This window comes from Lynx canadensis, chromosome D1 (genome assembly GCF_007474595.2).
Source record: "Lynx canadensis isolate LIC74 chromosome D1, mLynCan4.pri.v2, whole genome shotgun sequence".
Lineage (NCBI taxonomy): Eukaryota > Metazoa > Chordata > Mammalia > Carnivora > Felidae > Lynx > Lynx canadensis.
This window is the reverse complement of record NC_044312.2, coordinates 110,388,515-110,399,772: the sequence shown is the minus strand read 5'-3', so window position 1 is coordinate 110,399,772 and position 11,258 is coordinate 110,388,515. Positions and strand designations below refer to the sequence as shown.

Genomic DNA, 11,258 nt, shown 5'->3' with positions numbered 1-11,258 from the left:
GGGGTGAAGAGGCGGGGTGCGGTGCCACGTGGGACTAAGGCTCTGGGACTGGACTCCGGTTTGGACTCCTAATCTCCGTAGGGTGAAAAATTCAGGTCCATTCAAAACGTGTGCGAGGGAGTGCACAGTTCCCCTCCCCCATGTCTACTGCTGAGGAGCAGGACTCTGCCCATTTCCTCTGCCGCCCCGGAGAGCACTGAGCTGTCCACAAACAGGGACTTTCCACTTTCAGCAAAACAGACCTCACAGAAAGATCCACAATTGTTTAAGAGTAGCAAAAGGAACCTAACCGTTCACCAAAAGCAGTCTAAATCTACCTGCAAGATTTTTTGTGGGGGATAAGGAAAGGTAGGTGGAGAAACTGTGTCTGCGTGGGGGGTGGGGGGCAGCTGTTCACACATATACGACTCTGTTACCGGGGTCTGTGTGGGTGTGGAGGGAAATGCAGATTTCCTTCCAAGCCTTATTTTGTTGGGGCCAGACAACCAAACTCGCCCTGCTTCATCAAAAAAGGCAGACTCCAGCTGAGGCCCTCCAAGAAACCATATAAAGCAGCCACCACCCTTCACCAGAGGGGGTTTGGGACAGGGAGCGGGGGTGGAGTGCGGAAAGGCTGACGCCTATCTAGGCTCCTGGCATTCGGGAGAACATTCAAACACAAGCCCACACCCCACACATCACAGGAAGGGGAAGAGAACAGCGGGCGTCTGGGAAGAGAAGGAAAAAGGATTCCCCAAAGCCAAGAGACCCAATTCAAGAGCACATCCCACCAGGAGAGGGAACAAGTGCAATGACGGCTAGAGCAACACCAAGTAACCTGAGCATTGTCCTGGAGTCCCCTGGTAGGCTGTTCTTCCGCCTCTTCCGCTGAGACAAAGTCCCTACAGTTACACACACCCCGAGCCAGAAAGGGTTTGCCGCCCACCCGCCTGACCTTGCGTTTCTCGTCGCTCTGGAGCTGCTGAAGCTCTTGGTTGAAGTTTCCCCAGCGTCTTTGTTTTGTTTTCTGTATTGGAAGTTGTGCTGAAGGAGTTTAGGTTTTCTGCCTCTAGGAAAATCCTGATTTACTTGAAAATTCTGGAATCTCCCAAAGTACATCAGGCGGGGCAGTCCAGCTATAACCCTTGAGGCTACCCAGACGGAGCAGCGTGTCGTGCTCTGAGCTCCTTCTCGAGCCCTTCAGCTCAGCCGCGGCTTCCTGTGCCTGCGAACAATGCTGCTGCGTCACCCACATGCAGCTCCCAGAAATGCTTTGCAACGGAAGATGGCAGGAGGGGGAGCTGAGCTCGAGTGAGCGAGCCAGGCAGAGGGCCCAGCCGTCCTGCTGCAGAGTCGGGAGGGGGTGTGCTCAGCCGGCGCTCTCGGCCTGGTGATTGGAGGAAAGGCTGCCCGGGAGGCGAGCCGGGCCGCGCCCCCGCCTGCTCCCTCCCACCACCACTGCAATAGGAGAACCCAAGGCCGGCCCCGGAGGGCTCCCTCTGGCCGACTTCGGAAGGCGCCAGCAAAAGGGAAGGCTTTAACCCGTTCTGCATCTGGGCCCGTGAGTGTCCTTGTCTTCGTCCACACCCTGCCCCTCAGGGTCACCTCTTATTGTTACAGCCAGCACTCTTGCCCACTGACCACTCCCCCCAATTCTCTCTCCTGCTTTTCAGGCAAACAGCGAGTCACCCGAAGTTCAGCCTGTGCAAGAGCCAGGCACCCAAGCTGAGTTCCTCCAACTTCCCTTCTTTCCCCACACACCCGCCTGCTTCACCTGCCCTCACTGCTGCTCTCCCAGCCCAGAATCCAGAATGAGCATACATGTTTCCAGAAAAACCTTCAGGAATGACACATTTCAACCAATACTGAGATATTCAATACATATGTCTGTTTAATATCAACTACTTCGACAACAGATGCCTGCCTCTGGTTACGACTGGGCACTCTACCACCATAACCGAAACGTCTAGGCAGCTCTTCCCGCAGTTCCATCCTGACCAAGTAAAGCCAGCTGAGGTACAACCTGAGGTCAAGGTGTCAAGGTGCTTTATCTCCTGCCTTGGTACCAGCGCAAGGAGCCACTGAATCTGTGTCTGCCAATTCCACATCCACCAGTCTCCTGGGACTCTGCCCCTCAGATTACCCCTCCCCCCAGGACACCAGCACTCCTGCCCATTTCCTATCCTAGTCGTTTGTTTTGCCTGCCACATTCTTGATGTTCCCTGGATGATGCGGCCAGCCTTGTATCCCGTCAGACATCCCGATGCCATTTGTGGCAGCTACTCGAGTGATGCGTGCCACACACTCTCCACACACTGATTCACGGTCAGGGTGAAGCTCGGACTGAACAAGCAATCTCTCACTACAGTGTACTGTATTTTGGATCTAGATTTATGTAATTTTCAGACTCTCATAAATATAACTTGGCTTTTTTTCAGAAATTACAGGAGCTGCTTTGAAATAAACATCTCAGGCCACTAAGAACCTAGCTCTTACCACTGGAAACCTTTTTATTTCCAGGACAGTTGTGTCAGTGAGTTTCTGATGTAGTCGGTGGCTTAATATGCTTTTTGGGGCTTGGGCTTTGCTGCCAGGGAGGGGCTAAATATTTCAATTTTGACGGTAGTTTACCAAGAAAGGTGGGAGTTTTGTGCTTTTTGGTTGAGCTCTCCCTGAAAAAGTTTCTATGGCCATTCTAATCCTAAACCTCTCGTTTGCCCTTTATCTTAAGACTGAAAGACCTTGGGGCGCCTGGGTGGCTCAGTCGGTTGAGCGTCCGACTTCAGCTCAGGTCACGATCTCGCGGTCCGTGAGTTCGAGCCCCGCGTCAGGCTCTGGGCTGATGGCTCAGAGCCTGGAGCCTGCTTCCATTCTGTGTCTCCCCCTCTCTCTGCCCCTCCCCCGTTCATGCTCTGTCTCTCTCTGTCTCAAAAATAAATAAAACGTTAAAAAAAAAAAGACTGAAAGACCAAGTGCAATCAGACTATTATGTCTGAAACCCTCTCCTTAATAGTGTGAGAGGTCTTCTTAGAAAATCCTGGTTCTTATCTCAGTCCTATCTAACCTGGAAGGGTGATAAAGAATGGAATACTAAAGAGAAACATGTTACCACGCTGTAGCAAGTAAAACCCCGAGAGGCCACCAGGAAAGGACAAAAACCAGACAGGGCTTCCAAATCGCTTACTAAATGAGGCCAGCCCCCCCCCCCCCCCGCCCCATTGATTCAGAATAAAAGACAGGCACCAAAGATCAGAGATGGTAAGAACATGACATTACATAACACAATAATATAATAACACTTTGAAGAATTATTATGTATTTTAACCTAACCTTATATGCCTTGTAGCTATTAAATTATTCAAAACTTTTTTCTTAGGGGGCACCTGGCTGGCTCAGTCGGTGGAGTATGTGACTCTTGATCTTGGGGTCATGAGTTCAAGCCCCATGTTGGGTATAGAGTTTACATTTAAAAAATAAACTGATGAGTAAATAAATATAAAACTTTCCACTTAGAATGTGTCGATTAGATTTCTTTTTTTTTTTTTTTTTTTTTCAACGTTTATTTATTTTTGGGACAGAGAGAGACAGAGCATGAACGGGGGAGGGGCAGAGAGAGAGGGAGACACAGAATCGGAAACAGGCTCCAGGCTCCGAGCCATCAGCCCAGAGCCCGACGCGGGGCTCGAACTCACGGCCCGCGAGATCGTGACCTGGCTGAAGTCGGACGCTTAACCGACTGCGCCACCCAGGCGCCCCTCGATTAGATTTCAAATGAAGTTTTATTTATACAGGTTGCCTTTCCCCCCTCTAATCTAGTTTAATGGATTAAGATCTAATTATAGTGGATCCTCTACCAGTTCTTCTCTTTAACTAGTGCCAGAGTCACCCCCAAAGTGTCAGATGAAGCAAATTTCTCATTAGTGTCTGTATCTACCTGAAACCATGACTTTGCTTTTGGTTCCATCATACTCCTGAGAGAGAGCCGAGTGTAAATTTTTAGATCATGGTTACAAAATAAAATGTTAGGATCTTAGTTCAGAGCAGCAGTAGTAGCCTATTGCACCACAAAGAACAATTCTAGAATTCATAAACTGAGAGTCATTTATATACTGTTTTATCATCTAACAGGAAAGTTTATTAACTTTTTCTTTTCTTTTTTTTTTTTTTTTTTTTTTAAAGAGAGAATGAGTGGGAGAAAGGGGCAAAGGGAGAGGGAGAGAGACTCCCAAGCAGGCTTCACACTCAGCATGGAACCAGACTCAGGGCTCCATCCCATGACCCGGGGATCAGGACCTCAGCCGGAATCAAGAGTCAGACGCTCAATCCACTCAGCCACCCAGGAGCCCATGTTAGAAGTCTGTTTGTTTGTTTGTTTGTTTGTTTGTTTGTTCATAAGCAATCTCTCTACAACCAACGTGGGGCTCAAACTCACAATCCCAAGATCAAGAGCCACACGCTCTACCTACTGAGCCAGCCAGGTGCCCCCTTAACTTCTGAGTTAAGAAGACTGGCACTTCCTTCCCTCAGGACAGAATCCACACCCAGCTTCTCAGTGTTCAGGCAGCACTCTAATGGCATGCATGGTACCTGTAAACCTAGGGTGCACTTACTTTCTCAGCCTATTGAAATGCCTGCTCCACCACTGACTTGCAAGACCCTCGAGGGCCTCATCCACAGCATGTGTGCATATTTACCCCAACACTCAGCCCGGTTCTGGCACAGAGTAGGCAGGCATTATTCACAGATTTGTGACATCTGATTTTTTTCTGTAATAGTGATATCGTTTATTAAATATTTACTAACATTATCATTAAATTTCACAACAGCCCCATTGAGGTAGATGTTATTTTACAGAGGAGAAAACAAGCTTTCATAGATCTAGTATCTTGACCACAAGTCACATGTTTGCCCAGCTTATCAAAATATCTTAGAGAAAACAGGAAAGTAAATACGTATACAACACTGAATTTGTTTCACCGAGTTGGGCAGCCAAATACATTGATATATTAAAAACTTTTTATGTATGTATATATATTAAGAGCTCCTTTATGACCAAAATAAATACAAAACAATAAATTCTGATTAAAAACTCAGTCTTCAGGCTGACTCCTACCACCTTTCTGCGACCCACTGTCAGCAGTTGGCATGTCCCTTTCTCCAGCACCGCTGCAATGCACAGAGATTTTCTCTCACTTTAATGGGACTGTATTACTGACACTGCTCTAAGTCCTGTCTTTTTTTTTTTTTCCAGAGAGAGAGAGAGAGAGAGAGAGAGAGAGCAAGGAGTGGGGGAGGGGCTCAGGAACAGAGGGAAAGAGGGAGAGAGAGGGAGGGAGGGAGGGGAGGGGAGAGGAGGGGAGAGAGGGAGGAAGAGAGAGGGAGGGAGGGGGAGAGAGGGGGGGAGAGGGAGAGAGAGAGAGAGAGAGAGAGAGAGAGAATATATGAATGAATATGAATCAATCCCAGGCCAGCTCAATGCTCAGCAAGGAGCGTGACTTGGGGCTTGATCCCTCAGACTGTGAGAAGAACATGACCTGAGCCAAAATCACGACTTGGACACTCAACATGCTCAACAGACTGAGCCACCCAGGTGCCCCAGGTCAACAGTTTTTAATGCCCCCCCCCTTTTTTTTTTATCTAATCCCCTCCCAACTTTATATTCTATTTTCTTTCTCTGTTTTTTAATTTTTAATGTTTATTTTTGAGAAAGAGAGAGAGAGAGAGAAGGAATGAAAGAACATGCCTGGGGGAGGGGCAGAGAGAGAGGGAGGGAGACACAGAATCCGAAGCAGGCTCCAGATTCCGAGCTGTCAGCACAGGGCCTGACGTGGGGCTCGAACCCACGAACCCTGAGATCATGACCTGAGCCACTCAAGTGCCCCGATCTTTCTTTAACAATGCAGAATTTAATATTTTAGAATCTTCAAAGTCCTTCCCCCACCCCCCCAACACTAAAATGGACTTTTCTTCCAGGGATATATAACTGTAGAGCTCTCATCTCTTCTGTTAGTTCTTCCTAAGAGCCACACAGGCTGCAACAAGAAACAATCCCTCTCTCTGCAGGAAGAGTAAACTCGGCTTGCTGTTGTCCTCCACTGCAGTGTAGGCTTCTATGCTACAAGCACCAAGCTCTCTAGCACTGCAGTCTCCAGCTGTGCGGTGATGGCACCTACCCAATGCACAGCTTCTTTTCTTTTGGGTGATGTTCAGATTCTCAAAGTATTCAAGATCTATATTCACTATTATCTGAAGCTCAGATTAAGTATAAATGGTCAAATTCAGGAATAATGAATCCATTTGATCTTAAGTTAAACTACCTGCATAGCTGGTATCTAAGTCTGTTGTCTTCTGCTATCAGCTGCATTTTAACTATGGTATCAGGCAAGCAAAACAAGGTGCAGACAAGCCCCTGCAGGAAGAATTCAAACACTGTCAGTCTCCTAGTCATCCCGCTGACCACTCCTTCCTCAGGCTCTGGTCTCTGTGCCACTCTGACTGAGCTCGGTGGCAGCCATGTTTTTCACGATTCCTGACAAACACAAGGAAGCTCTCTCTAGACACTTTTCATAATGCTAAGAGCCCTCTTTAGATACCTCTTTTTAACTCATTTCCCCCCTTCCCGCTGCATACTTTTACTCTGCTTAGTATTTGACCCAAAATTTTCTACATTTTCCCCTGCCACTCTGCCTCAAGTATCTTTATTTAACAGTTATGGGAGTTTGTGTATTTCTATTATGACACTTGACCTTGTACAGCTGACTAGGGGATTACAATAAGGCTTCCTATAACTGGAGTCAATGGAGTCAAATCCCATAGGACTGAGAAGATAACTATTCTTTTTCACGATTCAGAAATACAGACACCCAGGCCAAAAGACTGTGAGCTATAAACTTAGAAATCTTTCTTTTCAGGGATCCTACAGGCAAGTTAATTTAATGGTTCCTAAATGTATCTATGGAATAGCCACATAAAAAAAACTTCTGAGGAAAAAAAAAGATGTTACACTCGAACTCTCAGGAAGTATTAATAGATATGTCCTATCATAATGGAAAAGAAAAACTGTGTATGTCCTTTGCTCACTCAAGGGGGGAAAGTGAGTTTGGGATCTAGTTTGTGAGTCTGGAAAAGTATGACTAAGTTTGTTTTGCTGCACATTAATCATTATAGAAATAGGACCACATTTATCTAGAACTTTGTCATTTCCTCCCCTAAATATAAGCCACGATGATGCCACCTGTGTCTTCTAGAACAAACCTTGTAAAACCAAACTGAAAAATCAACTCTTGGGGCACCTGGGTGGCTCCGTTGGCTGAGCGTCCAACTTTGGCTCAGATCATGATCTCACAGCTCGTGAGTTCGAGCCCCGTGTCGGGCTCTGTGCTGACAGCTCGGAGCCCGGAGCCTGCTTCAGATTCTGTGTCTCCCTCTCTGTCCCTAACACACTCGCATTCTGTCTCTGTCTCTCTCAAAAATAAATAAACATTAAAAAAAAAAAAAAATCAACTGTCCTGCTTCTATCACCATTGGAGAGGACCAATCTAACCAGGCTACCACTTTTTTAAGCCTCTTTATTTTTTCACCCTTTCACTGATGCATAAACAACAAGATACAATGTAAAAGTCTATTGTAAAAAGAAAAACAAAAGAGAAAAAAAAACAGTTCAGGTCCTATCCCAGACTGTGGAATTCTTCCTGAGGTGCTTGCAGATGCACTTCAGACCGTAGCAGCGGCCAAGGAAAAACATGAATCAGGAATCAGGAATGGAAAAGACATACTCAGATATTCAGTCTATATTCCTTAGGGTCACATAAAATTATTCAATATAAATTCTTCTGTGGCTTAAGATAATCTGACAGGGTTTAAAAATAAATACTTAATTACTAATTGTGAACTAGCTTTCTACTACACATTCCCAGGCCTTGCACCCAAGATGTAGTTCCAAATGATGATTTTAAATTTTTTTTTTTTTTCAACGTTTATTTATTTTTGGGACAGAGAGAGAGACAGAGCATGAACGGGGGAGGGCCAGAGAGAGAGGGAGACACAGAATGGGAAACAGGCCAAATGATGATTTTAAAAAGAAAATTGATATTTCCAGGTTTATACTTTTTGGTGTTCATGTTAATGGTAACTTGTGAGGAAAGACTTAAAAGAACTTCCTCCAATTTAGACAGCTGAAATCTGGATTCCTTAAAAATAAGCTAATTTCTTTGAGATCAATGCATGAGGGGTGCTAGGCTCTGAAAATACTGATACTGGGAGACCTCTTGAAAAAGAAACATATATAACATGAAGAAACTGGATATAGCAATAGGATAGATTATGTCTTTTGGTTTTTTTTAAATCTCTACACCCAACATGGGGCTCAAACTCACAACTCCGAGATCAAGAGTTGCACACTCCAGAGACTGAGCCAGCCAGGTGCCCCAGGACAGATTATGTTTACAATGACACTTTCTCAGAAGCTGTCCCAATGTATTTTTTTTTTTTTTTTGGTCTTACTAGTAGGTAAGTGTGAAACTAAATATGCAAAGCCTATCAGCACCCCCAGCACAGCAAAGCTGCTCTCTCATCTGCTTGGGCGGAGGCTGCTGGAGATTGCTATTGGCCACTTTTGTTCTGAAACAGGCCTCTTTATCTGAGGGTAACTTGATTAAGTAATATTTCCTAATACAAATACTTTCTTAGATTAGGCTCTTCTTTATTTTTACAATCAGTCTGAAATCTCTGTTTTTAAGACTAAATTTAAGTCCTAACTGAACATACAGAAGTCAGTGTTTCCACAACAGGGAATTAGCCTCGCCCTGAGAACTGAAGCACCATGCAGCACACACAGGTACACATGAATGTCTTTCTGAATGAGCCGCAGATTATCCAGAATTCCTGTACTTTCTCTCTCAGAACTGAGCGACTGCCTGCCCCCAGCCAGACCAGGGGCTGTCATGCGACATAACCGACCTTACCTTTACGTCGGCAATAAGAGCATCTTCATCTTCTATCCCAGTGGGGACGCATTTCTTGTGCAGTGGCAGAGACTCCAACTTATCTACAAGACAGCGAAGGCCTTCAAGCTCAAAATGGGTCAGATGCACCTGCCTGTCCTTTCGGGGGCTACACTGGGGATCCCACACTTGGCCATTGTGGGAGCCCCGGCTAGAGTCAGAGGATGAGTCCCCCGACAAACTTTTCTTCAGACTTGGAAGACTTCGGCAGGTTTTGCCCAGTCCGTCATAGTCCAGGTTGACCCCATTGGCTACGGGGCTAGTGAGGACAGAGCGCCTACTGCTCAGGCGCCTTGGTTCTCGATCCACTGCTTCCTCATCCCCATTTCCAGATTCCAACCCATTTAACTCCAAATCTGCCAGCAAGAAAAAAAATATAGTAAGAACATGCCACTTGACTGTGTGATCAACAAGAGGAACAGGTAGCATGGAAGGGGCCCTGAGGTTATAAAAAGTCAGCTGAAAATGGCTGTAAATTAGTTTCAAGTCCAAACTGAAATTTGGGATTATGATTTCATTAACTTTTCTTCAAAAAGGCAGATATTATGAAGCATATACTTACAGTTTTTTTTAATCAAGTTTATTTTGAGAGAGAGAGAGAGTGCGCACACATGCACATGTGAGTGGGGTAAGTAAGGGCAGAGAGAGAGAGAGAGAGAGAGAGACAGACAGACAGAATCCCAAACAGGTTCTCAACTGTCAGTGCCGAGCCCAATGCTGGGCTCGAACTCACAAATCTGTGAGATCATGACCTGAGATGAAATCAAGAGTTGGAGGCTTAGCTGATTGAGTCACCCAGGTGCCCCTAAAAAGCAGTTTTATTGAAAGTTTTGCCATAAAATTAAACTTTGGAATTGAATCCTGTCAATATGGCTAACAAAGTGAGTATTTCTTTTTAATTTTTTTTTTTTCAACGTTTATTTATTTTTGGGACAGAGAGAGACAGAGCGTGAACGGGGGAGGGGCAGAGAGAGAGGGAGACACAGAATCGGAAACAGGCTCCAGGCTCCGAGCCATCAGCCCAGAGCCCGACGCGGGGCTCGAACTCACGGACTGCGAGATCGTGACCTGGCTGAAGTCGGACGCTTAACCGACTGCGCCACCCAGGCGCCCCTCTTTTTAATTTTTTAATGTTTATTTACTTTGCGGGGGGGGAAGGGGTAGAGAGAGGGAGACACAGAATCCGAAGCAGGGCTCAAACTCACAAACCGTGAGATCATGACCTGAGCTGAAGTCGGATGCTTAACCGACTGAGCCACCTGGGCACCCCCACACGCTGAGTATTTTTTAAAGGGAAGATTTTTTTTTTTTTAATTTTTTTTTTCAACATTTATTTATTTTTGGGACAGAGAGAGACAGAGCATGAACGGGGGAGGGGCAGAGAGAGAGGGAGACACAGAATCCGAAACAGGCTCCAGGCTCTGAGCCATCAGCCCAGAGCCCGACGCGGGGCTCGAACCCACGGACCGCGAGATCGTGACCTGGCTGAAGTCGGACGCTTAACCGACTGTGCCACCCAGGCGCCCCTTAAAGGGAAGATTTTTGACAGTCAAAAGTTTTAGTGAAAGAAATATTATTAAATGTGAATTGGTTCTTTGTTATGAAAGTAATACAAGAAACAGACCCTAACTACAGAGAACAAACTGATAGCTAGTTACCAAAGGGGAGGTGGGTGAGGGGATGAGTTAAAAAAGGTGATGGGGATTAAGCAGTGTGCTTTTTGAGATGAGCACCGGGTGCTATATGGAAGAGTTGAATCACTATATCGTCCATGCATGTTAAGTAACTGGAATTTGAATAAAAAGTTAAAAAAAGGGGGGGCACCCAGGTGGCTCAGTCAGTTGAGCATCTAACTTCTGCTCAGGTCATGGTCCTGTGGTTCATGGGTTTGAGCCCCGCCTTAGCCTCTGTGCTGGCAGTGCGGAGCCTGCTTGGGATTTTCTCTCTCTCCACCTCTCCCCAACTCGCACATGCTCTCTCTCAAAAATAAATAACTTAAAAAAAAATTTTTTTTTTAACGTTTATTTATTTTTTTTTTTAATTTTTTTTTTCAACGTTTATTTATTTTCGGGACAGAGAGAGACAGAGCATGAACAGGGGAGGGGCAGAGAGAGAGGGAGACACAGAATCGGAAACAGGCTCCAGGCTCTGAGCCATCAGCCCAGAGCCCGACGCGGGGCTCGAACTCGCGGACGGCGAGATCGTGACCTGGCTGAAGTCGGACGCTTATTAACGTTTATTTTTGAGGAGAGAGAGACAGAGCATGAGCGGTGGAGG

The 11,258-nt window shown here is 46.0% G+C and overlaps 1 protein-coding gene and 1 long non-coding RNA gene across 4 annotated transcripts in view; one reads left to right on the top strand and one right to left on the bottom strand.

Annotated features, from left to right (window-relative positions):
* Positions 1-6: 6 nt before the first annotated feature.
* The window catches only part of KDM2A (lysine demethylase 2A), a 96,809-nt gene continuing 85,557 nt past the window's right edge, over positions 7-11,258 (bottom strand). For all 3 annotated transcript variants that reach the window (XM_030330974.1, XM_030330973.1, XM_030330972.1), the window contains 2 exons: positions 8,943-9,337; positions 7-1,204 (listed from right to left, as the gene is read on the bottom strand). In XM_030330974.1, coding sequence (XP_030186834.1) covers positions 1,049-1,204; positions 8,943-9,337 — 551 coding nt within the window. In that variant the 3' untranslated portion in view covers positions 7-1,048. The remainder of the gene's footprint in view (positions 1,205-8,942; positions 9,338-11,258) is intronic.
* Positions 1,204-2,467, top strand: LOC115524582. The gene is made up of 2 exons (XR_003972144.1): positions 1,204-1,540; positions 1,653-2,467. It is a non-coding gene; the product is annotated as an uncharacterized LOC115524582 (long non-coding RNA).